Source organism: Biomphalaria glabrata, chromosome 3 (assembly GCF_947242115.1).
Source record: "Biomphalaria glabrata chromosome 3, xgBioGlab47.1, whole genome shotgun sequence".
In the NCBI taxonomy this organism is placed as follows: domain Eukaryota; kingdom Metazoa; phylum Mollusca; class Gastropoda; family Planorbidae; genus Biomphalaria; species Biomphalaria glabrata.
The window spans coordinates 17,434,050-17,453,514 of NC_074713.1; the positions used below are offsets into that span (position 1 = coordinate 17,434,050).

A 19,465-nucleotide genomic window follows, 5' to 3' on the forward strand; every position below is an offset into this window, starting at 1 on the left:
ACAAATGAACTTATTGTAGATTTATATCTACACTCTAATCGGCAAAAAATATTCTACTCTCAACTAACAGCCATCTCAAATAAAAGTGACAATATTTTAATGTTGACTTTCTACTTACTAGGAACTAGAGTCTAGATCTAGATCTAATTAGAGGGCGCCTATTCAACTCAAAACCAATATTGCAAACAGCCCGCGAAAATTCAAGGCCAGGTGGGAGTCAGCACATACGGAAAAACCCATGGGAACCCCAGCGCGCTGCTTTTTTTTTCTTTTTAAAGATTTCAAAATACCCCCCCCCCCCTCACAAGTTTTCAAAGTATAATGGAATCATTAGAATTTAAATAAAATATTTAAGTAATTTTTTTTATTTTTTTAAACCAAAAATTAAAAAAAAGGATGTACAAATTGCAAAATTAGTTCGGTTAAGATAAGGAGGGTTCGTTCGGTTCGGTTCGTACCAAGCAGTTTCAAAGTTCAGGTTCGGTTCGGTCATAAGTGAGGTTCAAGTTTGGTTCGTTCGGTTCGGGTTCGGTTCATTTCCCATCTCTACATTTAACATTTCTATAGATAACATGATCAGTTTTGAGTTGAAAATTAAAAAACTGCTATATCAATATACAATATCTACTAATATTTCTATCTACAACATATTATTGCTGTTTGCAACTTATGTAATTTATCAAAATATCATGTTATACAAAGTGATTATAGGTTTGGTTTTTCAAGATTCTTTAAGCTGTAATCAATTAACATCATTTACAGTTATTTATGTAGTTGCATTGATTTAAAGGGCCTAAAAATACAAAAACCTAAACAGGCTTTAATATGATCTCTTAATTAGAATCAATGCAACCAGGCAATTAGTGTTGACCTAAAAATTAATAAAATTTTGTACTAGATTTTTTTGGTGTATACACAAAGTATTGTTGCATTTCATGTGAATAGAACATACATTAAGGATATAGAGCCACATGACAATAAGAGACTGGCTGCATACATTTCAGCTAGATATGAATATAAATATGTAAAGTATCAAGCACTTTAAAAGAGTTTTATAACATCTCTATTGCACCTCAGTCTGAAACTTGTGATGGACATTACTATCTATGTTTATATTCATGCAGCTGGGATTGTTAAATTTCTCTCAGTATTGTATAAAGATAATGCATTAGAAATATTTGTTTGGCAGGAAAGACCACTCTTAGAGAAACAAAGAACTCAACTTTTAGAGAGTATTGCTAATGATAAACAAACACTGAGAGATTTAGAGGACAAATCACTTTCTATGTTGCACAGTACTGAAGGTAATTACTGTCTTTTTTATAAGACACATTAATTATTCTAAGGAGAAAGATAAAAAAAAATTGAACCTTATGGTGGGCTAAAATATTAAGAAAAAAAAAATAAAGTAAAGATCTTGCAATCTATGGGGAAGATGATGTAAAAGCCACCTGTTTCTGTGGCACTCTGTTAATACAGTTAATAAAATATACCACAATAATATTTCAAGAATGTAAACCCAAGAGCAGTATCAATAATAACAGTTCTCTTATTATCATTGTATAAGCCAGCCTTTACTTCTTTGATATTTGGAGACTGGTATTTTTGTCAGCTATTGCAGTTATGACACATAATTACACTATTAATGAAAGATCTACTACTATCTCAGTATACCCCTTTACCTGACAATGAGAAACTTGCTGAACAGATTGTATGATGCTACTAATGACATCAGAGCCACTGCTATGTGGTGTTAGGCTCTAATTGAGTTGCATAGATAAGATCTGGTGGATTCTTTGTTCCCACATAAACTTAACCTAATTGAATAAAGCACAGAAGATAATATCAGCATTAAAACTCAAACACTTTAAATACATTTAACAAGTACAGTTGTTCTCTGAATTTCAATTCACATCTTATAGATTTATTAAGCCAAACTTATAAAAGAAACTAAATGAAAACCCTGAGTCTATTGTCTTTCTTTTTATAGTATTTTTGAGTTTATACTCAATGATTAATGAATGATTCTCAACAATCATCTTGATGGCATAGGAATTTCCTAGGCTATTTTTAGCCATTCTAAAATGAGTCACTAAGTTCTAGAAGTTGATAATTCATTCTAGTTAAAAATGTTTGTAAGCAAAGTTCCTGACTAAACTTCTTTGATTGACTAATTGGTTGTGACAGTCACATACCATTGATGTCAGATTTTCATGCTGTTTATGTGTCAAGAAGGGATAGGCGAATCATTTCAGAGGTGAGAAAAAAAGGGGTTTTGATATGTTCTAAAATAAAAAGGTTATTTCTCTTAGTAGTGGAAGTAATTTTAAAATTTGTATTTAGTCTCTAGGCTTTTAAATGGAGAAATGAGTTGAAGCTTTCTGTGGGTGTGTTGTTAATTAATTTGAAAATTCCTGTTGTTTATGATCACTTGAGAAATATTTTTTAGTCAAAAGTTTGTATTTATTTATCTATACTGCACTATCATATTCTATGCTTAGTCATTTCTTTTATTTTTTGTTATTCCCCTTAAAATATTTACCATACAAAAACTTGCCTGATGCTGAAGTAGCAGTCAAACCACACATCAAAGTTGTTACATCCTGCACATTTGTTAATCCAGACATTTATGTTAATTAGATATTTTTATTGCTCCATGCTTAATAAGCACTTTAAGAAATCTGGGTATTTATTTATTGGTTTTTAAATAATAAAGTGCTTTAAAAAAAATTTTTTGTTATCAGGCCACCTACTTGATGATCAAGATTTGGTACAAACACTTCAAGATAGCAAGACAAAGTCTCAGGAAATCTATCTTAGAGTTGCTGAATCTGAAGAGACTGAAAAAAATCTGAATATAGCTCGTAAAAGATATTTGCCTGTAAAATATATTTCTTTCATTATTTAATACAATAATCATGATATGAGTAAAATTAAGAAAAACTAAAAACAAAAATTGCTTCACTATGTTCAATTAAAGGAGTATCAGTTTTCAAAGACATAATTGTAAGAATAGATATTCTTTTGGTTGTAGATGTAGTTATAAGAAAAATAAGTTACACATTAAAAAAAATAACTATCTATTTAAGTTCATCCCAGTGTAATGTCATACTACAGGTTGCCACCAGAGGCTCTGTCATTTATTTTGTGATAGCTGAGTTGGCCAACATTGATGTTATGTATCAGTATTCACTCACTTGGTTCCAGTCCATGTTTTCCACTTGCATCACAGAGAGCATTCAGGAGTCTAGGACTACGTTCAGTCACCAGACATTTGCTAGTGGTGTACTCAGACCTTCTAGTGCTAAAAGTATCAAGTCAATGCACAACAGTGAGAGCCAAGAAGGTAAGTATTTCAATATTCTATCTAATATATTTTTAAACATTTACACTCACTCTCATGGTTGTGTTATATGAGAATTTTGAATTTAGACATAAATAAATAAGTAAATAAAATGTTCCAAGTATGAATGATTGTCTTTTTTTTTTTGGAGGGGAAAGAGTTGATAGTTATTTTTAAAAAGATAGTGACATGAGGTGAAGGAAAATTTCATTATGTAATAAAGCAATAATAATACAATATGTAGTTGAATGAACCAGGCTTCAAGTATATAAGAAAAAGAAAATTGACTAAACTTTTAACATTCAAGTTTTAAACTTTGAACTTTATTTTGATATTCCTAACTGAAAATAATGTTCAGAGTTAAGAGAATTTTGTTCTTTATGTTGTTCGGAAATGGTTGGTTGAAAAAATGTTTGCACTTGCTGGAATTCCAATTTAAATTACTAGACTTTTCATTTCTGTTTTTTACTTGTATTTGAAAAGTGATTAAGGAATAATATTTTTTTTTTCAGGTGATCTTGATGATCAGAGTGATCCTGACAGCTCGGCTTCTCTAATGGAACACTTGACCAACATGATAGAGCGTCTTACTTACAACATTTATAGAATTGTATCTGTTGGGCTATTCTCAAACCACCAGCTGACCTTTTCTTTCATGCTGTGTTCTAGCATCATGAGGGTAAGAACATGTCTGTATTTCTATTCTAGTAACATTAAGTTCAGAACTTAGCAGTGTAGGTGTTATGCACTCTGGGTTGTTATCTTGATGGTTCCATGTTTGAACCCTGCCCCCTCCATCATGGAGAAGGTTTGGGTTACTCTTAAGGAACTTCAGAAACATGTCAAACAAAAACTATTAATTTGTTTTGTATATGTTCTTAATGTCATTACCATGACTTTAAAATAACTCCTCTTTGACTATTTTGAAACTTGAAGAAAAAACTTTCTTTTTTTACTTTGCAACTCATTTTTTTTTTGCCTTTCTTTCTATTTTATCTTCTCTCTCATGTATTAGTTAGCATTAATATGTGATGTTATATTTTCTTCAACATTCCATATTTACATATCTCAATATTAAAACATTCCTTAAAAGTATTTTCAAAGACCAACTAATGCTTTAAATAAACAGTAATGAAAATAATGGATATTAATTTTTCTATAAAAACTTAGAAGCCATAGAAACTGGATAAATAGTTAAAAGTGTTTACTTAGCTTTTTTGTCGTACAAGGTATATGACCTCAGTTTCAAGCCTAGTTGCTGTAATATCTTAGGCAGTTACATTAAAGATGTTCATGCCCTCTTCCTATAAATCTTTAGGGCAGCTCTTAAAGTGATATAGTTATCTGAACATTCCTTCACAGAAGAGCTTTTTTATTAATGTGTGCTAGTGTTGTTCTAACTAAAAACTAAAATTATTGATCTGCAGGCCAACACCAAAACAGAGAATACATCTCTGAGGATAGAAGGGATTCAAGACAATGAATGGTATTTATTTCTCCATGGCAATGTTGCTGCAGCATTAAAAAGTCAAGATAGAGGTGAATTATACAAAACAAATTAAAATAAATATGAGAAAATAAATATAAGTTAGCTTTATTTTTCATTGAATCATTTTAATTTTTTTTATAAGATAATGTTTTAACAATTTGATTTCTGTTTTCGCAAATCAGTTAGTTACTTTTGTCTATTCATCCAAAATATTCTTAAACTTTATTTTACATTGATTACATTTTATTGATTTACTGCAGTTATTAGGACCAAATTAATTACATTCTGATATGATCAGATTAATTGAATTAACTGTGTTTTTTTTTTAATTTTCCTTCAATAAATGAAAATAAAGATTATTTCTTGAATGTATATAAGTGATTTTTATAAGCTTCTGTCAAACAATTTTATCTTAAATTAACTTTTTTTTTCATGCTTCAATACATTTTAGAGGATAAAAAAGAAAGCTCAGATTTGAGTAAGAGCTTGGATTTAGGAGAGAACACAGAGGAAAAGGCAGATACTAAAGAATTAAAACCAACCTCTGCATATAAAAAAATCATCCCCAGCTGGATCTCAGAGTCTGTATGGAGACAGTGTCAATTTTTAGAAGCCACACTGGAAAACTTTAGTCAGCTGTGTTTGAGTCTAACAGACAATGATCAACAATGGGAGCTATTTAGAAATGCTGAGAATGTCTTTGAGCTTGTCAGAGAACCTTTTGTCTCCGGTAAAACGATTTGACTCTGTATTGAGTTTAAACATACATCTGTTAATCTAATTATGCATCATAATTAGAAACTACATTTAGCAATAAACAAAAACATTCTTATAAGTCATGGAAATATGACAACATTAAAAGCAGAATTACTTTTTTATTCTTATTATGCATGTACTAATCTACTTTTTAAAACTTAACAGTCATTGAGTACAGTGATTTGCTGCCTCAAAATAGTATCAGCTGAGGAGATATAGTGAAAGGGCATTAAAATTTGCATTACATTTTTCTATGAAACTTCACACTTCAGAAGAGCATAATATTAGTTTTTTGTGTGTTTACTTCATACATTCATTGTGATCTTTGGTTTTAATTCAACCAAATGTCTTTATGTTTTATTTTTTTACTCGAAAATGTCTTAACTAAGTCAACATTTTATAAGTACTTGCTGATCAATTTTATTACTTTTGTTTTCTATTATTTTTTCTGTTTTAGAAAAACCTGGCACTGTTTTTGAATGGCAAAAACTGACCAAATTCCAGTGTTTGATTCTGATTAAGACTTTGAGATTAGACATTCTTCCAGCATCTCTCTCTCTGTTTATCAAAGATCAGCTTGGATCTACGTATGTAGCCACTGGTACATTTGACCTGCGGGATGTGTACAACGAGTCCATGGCTAAGTCCCCAATGATATTTATCCTATCTCCAGGTAAGTATTATTTTGCACATGTATTTCTCTAAGAAATCTTGTGCTGGAACATATTAATCAGTATATTTGAAATTTTGAAGTCAAAGTCTTGTGTGATTGATACATAAATATCATTATACTCAAAAGCTTTAAGTCCTTGTCCCACAGCAGTAAATTATGTTGTCTTGTGATAACTAGAGTCCTCTTATGAAGTGTTATGTTGTGGTGTACATATGAAGTGTTAAAAGTACATTAATGTTTGCAGGGTCTCATGGACTAGAGTTGTAACTTGCACCTTTTTTTTTCTAAGCAATGCACCAAATCTTCTGATTAACATTAAATTACTTTTGATTTGTTTAATAAAATAAAATTGGCTAAATGTTTATTTTATTTGCTTATTTAAAGGACAAATATATTGTTTTAAAAAAAGCTTGTACATTGAAATACATAGATTTTCTTTTTGCACAGACAATGACAGTTAAACACATTTTGATTATTGAGTTAGTATTATTTATTATAAATTGTCTATTTATGTGACCAATCATCATCTCTTTTAGAATGTTAAGAACTTATTCATAAAAACAGTTTTACTCAATTTTCTAAATATTTTATTCTTGAACACATCAAACTTCTTGCTGATTGATAATGAATTACTTTTGCTTCCATTGTGCTTTGTGTTGTCTTGTCTTTAAAATATTTATTTATTTTTTAGATGTGAAATGTTTTTGATATTAACCCCCACATCTTTTCTTTATTAATTATCTAGGAGAAGGTAAGACTATATAGATTGACTATATGCTTTAGAGCTATAAAGTAGTACTAGAATTTTCTGTTGTGCCTTAAAACCAGTCACTTTAATAACAAATTATAACATTTACCTGTTAACATTTTTTGGAGAGTTTTTTTTTATTTCTACAAGTCTTTAAAAAGAATTGTCACATTTATTTGAATGCATGATATCAAATTTAAGAATAGCTTAGTTTTTTGTTTCTTTATTATAAACATTTTTAGTGATCAATATTGTTTAACATAAGAAATAAATTTATGTTGTCCTGAATTTTTATCCTTAGAGAATGAAAACCAACACATCCTAATGTAATTGTATTATTTTTATAAATCAAAACTTCTATTGTTTTAAATAGGTATCTCTGTGAGAAAATAACATTTGCATATGTAATAATGTAATAAGGCTTGCATATATATACATTAGAAATGATGACTCTTTTTCACACTTCTGAAAAATATTTATCATATTTGTGGTTAAGCTACTTCTGGGAGGATTGATGTAGAAGTTCAATCTGAAATTAGATACAAATTAGATTTTCATGGTTTGCAATAGATAAAATATAAAATAAAAATTTACAGACACACCAAATGTAAATATATGTAAATTTATTAAAATATTTTTGCATTATTTTTAATGGGATATGAAATTATTTTTTTAAATGCAACTGCAGGATGTGATCCATCCTCCCAGCTACTCAGATTTGCCAAAGAACTTCGAGGAAGCATTCTTCATCTTGATATGATCTCCCTTGGCAGAGGTCAAGGACCAAAGGCTGAGGAGCTTATCTCTAAAGCCCAGATTCTGAAAGGAAGATGGGTATTCTTGCAGAACTGTCACTTGGCTGCTTCATGGATGCCCAGACTTCAATCAATAGTTGAAAGGTGGAAAACTTTTAGACATTATCTTGAAGCATATAAAAAAAATGTTCCCATTCAGATTACTCACTTTTCTTGCACTCATGTCACACCAAAACAGATACACTTCAGATTGAACCTTTATTTAAATTTATTATTTCATTTCATTAGATTCAACCAGGGAAATGATGAAAATCTTGATCCTCAGTTTAGACTTTGGTTAAGTTCTCGACCAGATCCATCATTTCCAGTATCTATTCTACAATATGGACTTAAGGTAAAGTTTTTGCATTGAATTTAAAATATTTTTGTTCTGAAATAAGTTTTTTTCTTATTGATACCAATACAATTCATTGCCAACAGTTTAAATGTATGATTTGGTGGACAGCACTTTAATCTGCTTTTTTTTTACTTTGGAAAAAGTCTATTAGGGAATCGGAGATCAGTGCATCCTTTGACTGCTGAGAACAATTTCTCTCAGCAGACAGGTGTAGAGTGTGAACTCTAATCAGCTGCTTTTACTATTGCTATTGAAAATAAATATAAAATATAATCTATTTTTTACTACAACTAAGCCATAATAATTTTTTAAAATTTTAGCTTAATTTTGTAATATAATTGCTTTTTGTAGAATTTTAATTCTCTTACTTCCTCCCAATTTTAGTATACCATATTTGCATTTTAAAAATGGTAGTTGAATTTCATAACTTGTACAAGATACATTTCATAGTTGATTTGTTTTTCAGTTAATAGTTCTTGGTCATAAAATAAATTTAATTGCTTAAAATAAATTTCTTAATGTTATTGTTTTTTGAAGATGACAGTGGAAGCCCCTCAAGGACTTAAGGCCAATCTTCTTCGAACGTTTGGAAGCTCAGGTGCTGGAGTTGTATCCGAAAATATGTATGACAAAGGGTCAACCAAGTTGGCTTGGCGCCCACTTCTGTTTGGGCTTTGTCTCTTCAACAGCGTCATACATGAGAGAAAAAAATATGGTACTTTGGGATGGAACATACCATATGAATTTAATGACTCTGACTTAGAGGTAAGTTTTTTTTTAAACAATGCCATATAAAGAAAATGTTATAAACCAATTCATTTTATAAATTAATCATCAGAAAAATGGTTCCCGATCATTTCATCCCCGGTTATTTCATCCTCGGTCACTTCATCCCCGGTTACTTTATCCCCTTGTCATTTCATCCGCTAATCAATCAAATAATAATTGTAAAAATTATGAATTTAACAATATTTCATAGATTTATTTTTATTTACATAACAAAAAGAATTACACATTAAAAAATAAGAATAGAATATAATGTTATAAAAAATTTTAAAAATTCAACATTTATAGATATAGAGCTAATGTAAAAATTGTTTTTGCATGTTAATTAAAATCAATAAGATAGGCTATTGATAGTAGGTACAGAAGATGATTCTTTGATTCATATTGCTGTACATCATTTGCAATTTCTTGGCCAGTATTTCTTGAAGTCAGCGTTTATAAGAATAAATAAAAAGTTATATCAGGGTTTGAAATGACACGCTCATATTTAAGAAAGAACAATTGCCAAAAACTGAAAGATGGCCTTCAGGAGATAAGTTATCAGTGGCAAGATCATAAGTATTCTAATCGTTCTCATCTCTCAAAGATTTCCACCTTGGACTTAAATTATGAGCGCAGAGCGGTGTGATCATAATTATTCAAATCATACTTCTAACTCTCAAAAGATTTTCCCTACTTCCACCACACCTTGGCCTTTGATCATTACATCACACTATATGTGTAGGATAATATTAACATTATTACGTCAAATAGAAACAATATAAGCAAATACAAACTCTGCATTACAATATATCTACTTATTGAAATATATTCTTGTATTTCTCAACAAGTACGACGAGTTTAGGGGGAACACTATAAACACTATAATAACATGTCTAAAATATCCAAAAGTATTCTAAATAAACATATTTATATATTAATTGAAACAAGGGCTTAAAGGCTAAGTCTTAGCAACACAATTACACAATGACTAAGAAAAAATTTTTGTATTGGGGATGAAATGACCGGGAATGAAATGACTGGTCACCAGAAAAATAATGTGATATTTTAAGCTTGAAAATTAATTAAATAATGGCTAATTAAAACAAAGTATTAAATCTAGCCATTTATGTTAATCTAATACAATGTTTCTTAACCTTAATACATATTTTTTAGGATGCCCAGCAGACATACTTGAAGACATACTATGGTTATAGTGTGTAGTACTTTTAATGAAAAAAAATGTTTATCTATTCAACCAATAATTGTTTGTTTCTTTGACCATTTCTTATTATTTAGGTGTCTATATTAAAGCTTCAAATGTTGTTAGAGGAGCAAGATGATATTCCTTGGGCTGCTCTGAACTATCTGACAGGGGAAGTTACCTATGGTGGACGTGTAACTGATGACTGGGACAGGAGGTGTCTTATCTACCTTCTCAATAAATTCTACAATAGATCTCTCTTCCTACCTGGATACAGCTATGACTCTGCCAATGTATGTCTCTTATTTATAACTATATCATTGCTTGTTCTAATTTGTTCAAATTTCATTCTTATATTTTATTTCATTTGTTCAAATAACAATGTAACGAGTATATTTTCTATAAATATTTTTATTTCACACCATTGTTTTGATTTTTTTTTTTGCTTGAAATTTCAACAGATGTACCATCCCATGCCAGAGGATACCAAGTTTGCCTCTGTTTTTTCCTTTATTGAAGAGCTACCCAGTTATGACAGGCCAGATTTATTTGGAATGACTGACAATGCTGAGAAATCTTGCAAAGAATTTCAGGCCAACAGTATTATAAAGACTATCATTAGTGTTCAGCCTCGTAGAGCAACTTCTATAACTGGGTTAGTGAATTTAGAAAATGATTGAAAACAATTTATTTTTCAACTACGCGACTGATATTAAACTTAAACATAATTTATCTAGTTTATAAACTATTAAGAAAGCATATACCATTATTATTAACCCAATAGCTAGGATTGCAAGAGAATGTAGTATTTATGGTAGACTACTAATATGGAATAATGTGACTCAAATTACCAGCAGTTTTTTACTTAATTTATAAGAACTTTTCATGCCTCATTCAGAACAAAATACAATAATCTTAACTGGTAACATTTTTGTATTTTCAATTTTTAAAACTGTGTCAATATACAGTGTATATGGCCAACATGGGAAATTATGCGTTTAACTTGTCTTGCCTTTACAAAGAATGACTTTTTAAAACTGGAAATAGTAGCTAGTGTGTAAATGCTAATATAAATATTATATATGTATATTAATTTTTCAAACCATTTTGTTTTCTTCACACTTTTCCATAAAAAAGGGGAAATAAGCAGCTTAACTAGGTCATTTAGTGTGGATGTGAAGAAAATAATGAAACAAATAAATTGATAGCCATTTGTCTTTTTTTGTACATGAATGTAAGAATGCATGTGTGTGAGAAAGAGTTCTGTCTATGTGTTGCATTTCCACTATGATATATTCCATAGATTAAATTGGTAAACAAGCCAATTAAAAAAAAACAACTCTAGTCATTAACTTGAAGTTGTTTTTGCACAGACAATGAAAATTTAAGATATTTTACAATTGTCTCTTGATAGTCCGACACTTAATAATCCTACACAATCAGTAATCTGACATTTAATATACCCACACAGTAATCCAACACTCGGATGGCTGCCTGGTCATGCGGTTTGCGCGCTGGACTGTCATTTGATGGTTGAGGGTTCAAATCCTGCCCGCTCTTATCCCCGTCGTCCTGCAGGAGGTTTGGACTAGAAAGTAAACTATCTTCAACTCTGAAGGAACATCCGAAACATGTAAAACATTTTACAACAACAAACATTTACAAACACTGTCCCAACACGAATTCATGGAATTAATGCATACTGTGTGATGTACATTTTTAGAATTTCGGTACCCTTCACTTGTCATTTAGTAAAGTATGTGAAAGCTGAAATCATATGATTGGTATATTTTAGATCAATAAATGTTTCTGTTTCATCTCTTGTTTATTTTACATCCTTGAAAACCCAAGAGAATATCTTATAGCGTCATAATTAGAATTTTCTTAACAAATACAGTTACATTCTTTGAAGAACAGTTATGTAATCTGACATATACAGCTACATTCTTTAAAGTACTGCTATGTAATCTGAAATTTTGGTTAATCTGACAATCCCTGGGCTAAATAATCATATTGGACTATCAAGAGTCAATTGTTTATGACAGTTTTGTTTTATAATAATGTGTTTAATGTTTGTAGTTTTTTTTTTATAATAATGTGTTTAATGTTTGTGTATTTGTTGTGCTGCTGTAGCTCACAAAAAAGTAATGATACAGCCGTCTTAGACTTAGCTGAGGAAATAAGTCAACGTCTCCCTCTCTGTATAGAAGACACATCTAGGACACCCAACTCAGTATTGATGGAGCCACAAAGGTCACTTATATCTATTCTACAGAGAGATGTGGACACCAAAGGATTAGATAAGGAGAAATTTAAAAGTTTGTACATATCTACTATTTAGAGGAAAAAATTATGATCAAGAAAAAATCTATTAATTTTTATTATATTATATACGAAACAATACTTTTTTTCCCTTCGATTTCCTTTCTTTTTTGCTAACAAGATTTAATCCCTAGTTACCTATTCTAAATTTTTCAAGCATTAAAATGTATTCAGTTGAGCAATTTATTTACTGAATTGAAACTTTGCACTATTTTTTATCTTTTACAAATAGTTATGTAATAGGCTTTCCTGCTAATTCAAATAGATCTGTATGATTTTGTGTATTTTCATACTCAGTTTCTTGATTGTAACATGTTTCTTATTTGTCTAGTTCTAGAGTCTTTGACAGCCAAGCTGGCAGGTAATTCAGCTTTACTAACTATTCTGAGACAAGAAATTGATCGCTTTAACCACTTGCTGTCTGTCATTCAAATATCTTTGACCCAGCTGACACTAGCCATCAAAGGAGAGATTGTGATGTCAGAACAATTAGAAGATGCCTATGATGCTCTCCTAACACAGCGCATACCATCCCAATGGAAAGTAAGTGGAAGCTGTTTTTTAATATGTTTAAATTTACATTGATATATTTAATTATGCTAAAGTTGGGTGATTGTGTTTGTTCTAGTTAGGCTAAAGTTGGGTGATTGTGTTTCTTCTAGTTAGGCTAAAGTTGGGTGATTATGTTAGGCTAAAGTTGGGTGATTATGTTTGTTCTAGTTAGGCTAAAGTTGGGTGATTGTGTTTCTTCTAGTTAGGCTAAAGTTGGGTGATTATGTTAGGCTAAAGTTGGGTGATTATGTTTTTTCTAGTCAGGATAAAGTTGGCTGATTATGTTTGTTCTAGTTAAGCTAAACCTGACTGATTATGTTTGTTTTAGTTAGGCTAAAGTTGACTGATTATGCTTGGCTAAAATTGGGTGATTATGATTTGTTAGTTTAGGCAAAAGTTCAGTGGTTATATTTGTTCTAGTTAGGCTTAAGTTGGGTGATTATAATGGAGAAATATGGATCTCTAGTTTTGGATCTCTTGTTTACTGAATTTATATGTGTTTTTTTTCTTACTGTAAAGTTTTAATGCTGCCTATTTATTTTGTATCAATTTTTAAACATATGCTTATACAGCACCTATTTCCCCTCATCTTTCTATTAAAGGAATACAATTGTTTTATTGTCAGATATCTTCCAATAAGTAGAGTTCCCATTTCCATATTTCTGTAGTTAGCCAATTTTTTTATTTAGTTCCAGAAAATTCTGAAATCAAGAAAATAAACTTTTCCTGTTCTCTTATTTTCCTACTAGGTATCACAAGATCACTGTTCTAAAACTTAATTATTGTGTATTTTGTTGGTTTTTATTTGTGTATGATCTACAAATAAGTGACTAAAAGTTTCTTTAAGAACAGTGAGTTACACAAAATATTTCAGACATTTATAATTCCTTTCTTACACTGCTTTTTTAGAATGCTGCCTATGAGTCTGCTAAATCTTTGTCATCATGGGTGACAGACTTGCACAAGAGAGTTTTATTTTTTGCTGGCTGGGCCAAATTATTGTCATCTACTATTGAAAAGAAATTCAAGCAAACTATTCGCAGTGCCAAAGATACTTCAGTGGAGGTAGAAGTCCCTGCTGTAACTGAGCCTAATTATTTCTGGCTGTCTGCATTTTTTTTCCCTCAAGGTATGTATTTAAACATCTTAAAAACTTTGACAAATAAAACTTAAAGTGACTTGAAGAATTTTGAGTTTGATCTTCTGACATAGTCTATAAAACCTTATAGATTTGTTTACTGATTTTTTTTATTCAACTTATGTGGATGATTCTTATTCAAGTTGTTGTTTTTAATTAATTTATTCTTTAAAGGTATTAATGTTTCAATTCCAATTATTTTCTCTCAAAGTTTTTTCTCTAAATTATTTTCTTCACTAAGTGTCTAGTTTTGTTGGAGGATATCAAAAGTCTTTTCAATTGACTTAATATTTAACACTCAGCCTTGCCAAGGCAAAGAAACAATTTTTGAGACCTTAAGATTTAAGGAGTACATAATAGAGCAGTAAGATTCATAACAAATGAATATTCACATTTGACTAGAGTAACACCATTAGTAAAATCACTAAATTTAGAAAGCCTTCAGGACAGAAGACTCAAAAGTAAAGTAGCAATTATACATAAAACACTGAACCATAATCTTCAAATACAAAAACAAAATTTAATAAAATACTCTGAAAGACACAAAGATAAAGGCACATTCCTCATACCATATGCTAGGACAAATTTGTACAAATACTCCTTCTTCCCTAGTGCTATTAGAGCATGGAATGGGTTGCCTGAGCTAGCCAGTAAAACCAGTGACATGGCAGAATTTAAGTCATTGGTTAATATGCAAGACTAAATGCATGACGCGTAGGACGTAATCATCTTCTTTTTTTAAGTAATGTCTGTATTATATAAGATAAGAGTAAAATATCTATGTTTCTATAGCCAATGGTTTTTGAGGAAGTTATATAGCCATAATAATAGCTGACCACTTAATGCTCTTCTAAGCAGTTGTCAAGGCTTTATTTAATACAACCCATTACTTTATGTCTCAAGTCTCAATAATGGATCACCATTGTCAGTCCAGCAGAAGGTGTACTTGATTGTAAGTTAAATTGTTTCTGTAGGTTACGAAGATCCACACCATAGAGAAACATTGGTATTAAGTATTCACCCACCCAATAGCAGTGAGATCTAATAAGATCAAGACATTTAAGAAGCAAAGGTTATTCCTAGTTCCATCTCATTTTGATTGACAACTGGTAAAGGGATTACAATTAATTTTGTTTCACTCTAATGAATTTCAACTCTGTCATTGCCACATAATAAATATTACTTCATTTCTAAATAATAAGATGTTTATTATCTTAGAGGAAATTTATCTAACAATTTGTGCATTACACATAAACAGTTATTATGATAGCAAATAAAATATTTTTCAATCAGACATTACATCAGAAAGTTGAATTTTATTTACTACTACATAATAGTCAGGGAAACAAAAGAGTTCTTGTGTCTGTTTTTTTATGATTGGTGTTTTTCTTCTCTGTGATGGTAAAATATTAAAGTAATGACCTAATGGAATTTTTTTTAATTTTAAAAATCTATTCAGTTTTCTTAATAATGTGGGCTAGGTAATGTGGTCTGTTGGGCTATGCAATTTGGTCTGTTGGGCTATGTAGTCTGTTGGGCTATGCAATGTGGTCTGTTGGGCTATGTAGTCTGTTGGGCTATGCAATGTGGTCTGTTGGGCTATGCAATGTGGTCTATTAGTCTAGGTATTTGAATGATGTAGCATTGCAGCCATTGAACCTTTTGTAACTTGTCTTTGAATGTATAATGAAGTTTTAACTTTTAAAAATTTTTTTTTTGGTCTTATCTTCCTTCAGAAATAGATGCAGCAAACAAGAAACATTTTATTTGTATGTATTTTTCACTTATATTTTAAACTTACATTTTTTTTTCCTTATTTTAGGGTTTTTAACTGCAATTCTTCAGAATCATGCCCGCAAACTGGGAATTTCAGTGGACTCACTTTCATTTGGATTTGAAATTTTAAAATATTTGGCAGAGGAAGATAATTCCATGACTTCTAGTGACAAAGAGTTAATGCTTGTGGTGAGTCATTTCTTCTTCATTTAATCAACTTTTTGCTGCTCATCTGTAAGCTCTTTTGCAGTAAAGTCAGTCATAAAATAGAAATCCTGTGAAGTATTAAGTCAGTTAACCAGAAATATATTTTGCATGAACTCAGATGTATTTTTAAAGATTAAAGATTCAGTGGGGAAAAAAAAAGAGTTTAAATATTGAAATGTTTTTGTTTTTAACCCTAATACATTTTTGCCTCTGTTTATTGATGCTGATGTAAACAAAACATAATCCCAATTGTCATGTCAGTGAGTAAAAATGAAAATTCCAAAACTAAAATATAGCAGTCTAGAATTTTATATTTTAAGAAGTAATTTTATAAGTGTGGTTCTTGTGCAGTGATAATTTTAGACAATGCTTGCTCATATCACATACTGTATTTAAACTCATTAAAGTTCAAGTTATCTTTATTGTCTGTGTTCCAGTATTTTTATTATGAACCTGCAAACTTGCATTTCATTCAATTATGAATAGATACTTTGTGCACACAATGACATTACCAATAAATTAATGGTGAACATATTGACATTACCATGACGGTGTCAACAGTACTTAAAATAATCGTACATATTAATCTATCCAGATCACAAAATCTTCATACATCAGATCATCATTCATGAAGAATTATAAACACCACAGAAACGTTTAAAAAGTGAATGTAATTGTATTTTTATGAATCTTATTTAAATCTTACTGCTGTCCAGCTTTTAACTCATGAGTTTAAATATGTATGATTTTCTATTCCCTGCCTGGAAATCAGATGAGCCCTCCAGAAAATGGTGTATTAATATCAGGTCTGTTTTTGGATGGGGCTCGTTGGGATACAAAAAGCCACACTCTTCAAGACTGTAACTCCAATACAAGATTTTTTCCATTACCACTTATACACTTTGAACCAAAAGAGGTGAGTATATTTGCATATGCTAGCATCTCAATTGATTTATTTCACTTAGCTCTATATAAAAAGAACAAACTAAGATTCAGACAAGCCTCAAATGACAGTAATTGTTTGGTCTTAACCAGGTAAATTCATAGTTATTTCCCTATTCTGATTCTCTGAGATTTATTTTGGTTAAAAAGTAGTCTTTTGCCTTTAAGCTTTTTTCTTCTTTGCATTTTAAGAGTTGTTTGGTGAAAATGTATTATGTTTGTAAAATATTAATTATTTAGCATCATTATGAACTAATTCTGTTCTGTAATCAGTTGCTTACATTTCTTGTGAGTTAAAGGTGTGAAGAGAAATGCCTTTAAAAAAAATTAGAAACTGTGGACTTTTAGCCATTTTAAATGAATTAAGGATATTTTATATAAATTTTGAATAGTTACAAAATTTGTCATTGATAGCTACAGAATACAGAAGTTACAGTGTCACCCAGTTTGGTCTATGACACAGAAGTAACCAAGTCCCCCAATTTAGATGCAGAAGTGAACACATCATCCAATACAGGTCAAGACACAGAAGTGATCAGGTCATCTAATTCAGGTCAAGAAGCGGCCAGGTCATCCAGTTTGATTCTAGAAGCGGAAGTGATTAAGTCACTAAATTTAGTGGAAAAAACAGATCAAAGTCCACCCACTCCAGCTCCAGAAATACAGTCCTCACAATTTAGCTATGAGTGTCCACTCTACAGGACTTCAGCAAGAGCTGGCACACTGTCTTCCACAGGACACTCCACTAACTTTGTTACCTCTATCACACTGCCGTCAGAACAGTCTTCTGATTTTTGGACCCTCCGTGGAGTGGCCATACTTTGTCAGCTAGATGACTAATTTTATTTTTTTGCACAACATGAAATCTACAATTTTTGTCAGTGGTATAACTGCTTTGTAAGTTGCCATTTAATATTTATATCATTTTCAAATATTATATATATATATTGTAAAATATCTTTGAAGCCTTCTAAACTTGCCTAAAGTTGCTCAGCACATTTTAGCAACTGTAGAATCATGGGTGATCTAAATATTTTTTCTTACTACAATTATAACATCTAGATTCATTAAATATTGTTATATATATATATAAATATATATATATAGAGAGAGAGTATTCAAGTATTTATGAAGGCAATAAAAAAATGTTCTTGATTTTATATAGCCCTATATATATTTTATTGCCTACATAAAAACTTGAAGATATCATCTCTACTTATACAAATGTATATCTATGTATGGGTAGATATTTCATCATTAGATTGGAATTCAAACATCTGTGAACCAATTTACTTTTAGGTAAGTGTTGATTGAATTCGTTCTTATGTCTTTTTCCATGAAATAAGACAAATTTGATGTCACCAAATATCTATTAGTATTAATAAATATCTATAATTTACTTTTTTGATATTGACAAGTTCAAATTGTTAAGCACAAAAACACCCTAATAAATACAGATGATGGTAATCTCAACTAATATATTTAGCATCACTTCATTAGTAATCTCAACCTTGAAATATATAATCATGCTGCTATTACTTGTATTTTATTTCTATTTCAAGCTGTGATATAATTATAATTGTGATAATTATATTCGTGCTGTGATTACAACTATTTCTACATTTGAAACAGAAAATATTCTGTAGGTCTATAGTTAGTCATATATTAATAACATTTGATTCTCAGTCAATTCATTTTTGAGTGTTTAATAATTCACTTTGTCTAGCAATGAACACCTGTTTGGGATTATGTACATATTGGAATATTTTATACATTACATAAATGCACATCTGCATTAAAGTTTCCCTATTAGACCTTGCAGTCTATGGAAGCAGATGATGTTAAGGTCATCTGTTTCTGTGCATCTGTTTCTGTGGCCAATGGTTAATGAGCAGATTGTCATGTGGCCAGCACAATGACCAACCGCCTTTACTTTCCCCAACTAAAGTCAGGTACCTATTAGAGTTGGGTGGACTCATGGGCACCCTAAAATTCCTGAATTTCAAAACCCCAGTTTTCACCAAGATCCCCAGGTTTAGAAGCCAAGCCCTACATTTGCATTAGTATTGGATAAAAGCAATAATGGAGTCTTTCTAAATCTTCACTTCCTAGTGTATAATAATAATAATAATTAGAGTGAATGTTGTTTTATTTTGACTGAAAGTTTCATAATTATAAACTGTATAGCAAGACACACACAAACACTTTGTAAGATAAACAAGTTTGTCAAAAGTAACAAACTATAATTGCATGGGGTGCATTTTTGGTTTGCACAATGCAAAAATAAAAGTTTTTTAAAGATTTTCATGTCACAAAATATTATGTGTTGCAACAATGAATAGATTTCTGGCCTTTCTTTCCAATGTTGAAATTAAAAATCAATTTAAAGTCACTTTAA

The 19,465-nt window shown here is 30.4% G+C and overlaps 1 protein-coding gene across 1 annotated transcript in view; it reads left to right on the forward strand.

Moving 5' to 3' along the window:
• Positions 1–19,459, forward strand: part of LOC106056933 (dynein axonemal heavy chain 6-like) — a 65,109-nt gene extending 45,650 nt beyond the window's left edge. Inside the window, exons 72-89 of the mRNA XM_056022876.1 lie at positions 1,190–1,304; positions 2,745–2,881; positions 3,118–3,346; positions 3,856–4,022; positions 4,771–4,882; positions 5,284–5,562; positions 6,034–6,261; positions 7,698–7,908; positions 8,053–8,158; positions 8,699–8,926; positions 10,226–10,423; positions 10,592–10,785; positions 12,264–12,448; positions 12,784–12,995; positions 13,914–14,133; positions 15,965–16,107; positions 16,898–17,041; positions 17,482–19,459. Coding sequence (XP_055878851.1) covers positions 1,190–1,304; positions 2,745–2,881; positions 3,118–3,346; positions 3,856–4,022; positions 4,771–4,882; positions 5,284–5,562; positions 6,034–6,261; positions 7,698–7,908; positions 8,053–8,158; positions 8,699–8,926; positions 10,226–10,423; positions 10,592–10,785; positions 12,264–12,448; positions 12,784–12,995; positions 13,914–14,133; positions 15,965–16,107; positions 16,898–17,041; positions 17,482–17,907 — 3,534 coding nt within the window. The 3' untranslated portion in view covers positions 17,908–19,459. The remainder of the gene's footprint in view (positions 1–1,189; positions 1,305–2,744; positions 2,882–3,117; positions 3,347–3,855; positions 4,023–4,770; positions 4,883–5,283; positions 5,563–6,033; positions 6,262–7,697; positions 7,909–8,052; positions 8,159–8,698; positions 8,927–10,225; positions 10,424–10,591; positions 10,786–12,263; positions 12,449–12,783; positions 12,996–13,913; positions 14,134–15,964; positions 16,108–16,897; positions 17,042–17,481) is intronic.
• Positions 19,460–19,465: the final 6 nt, after the last annotated feature.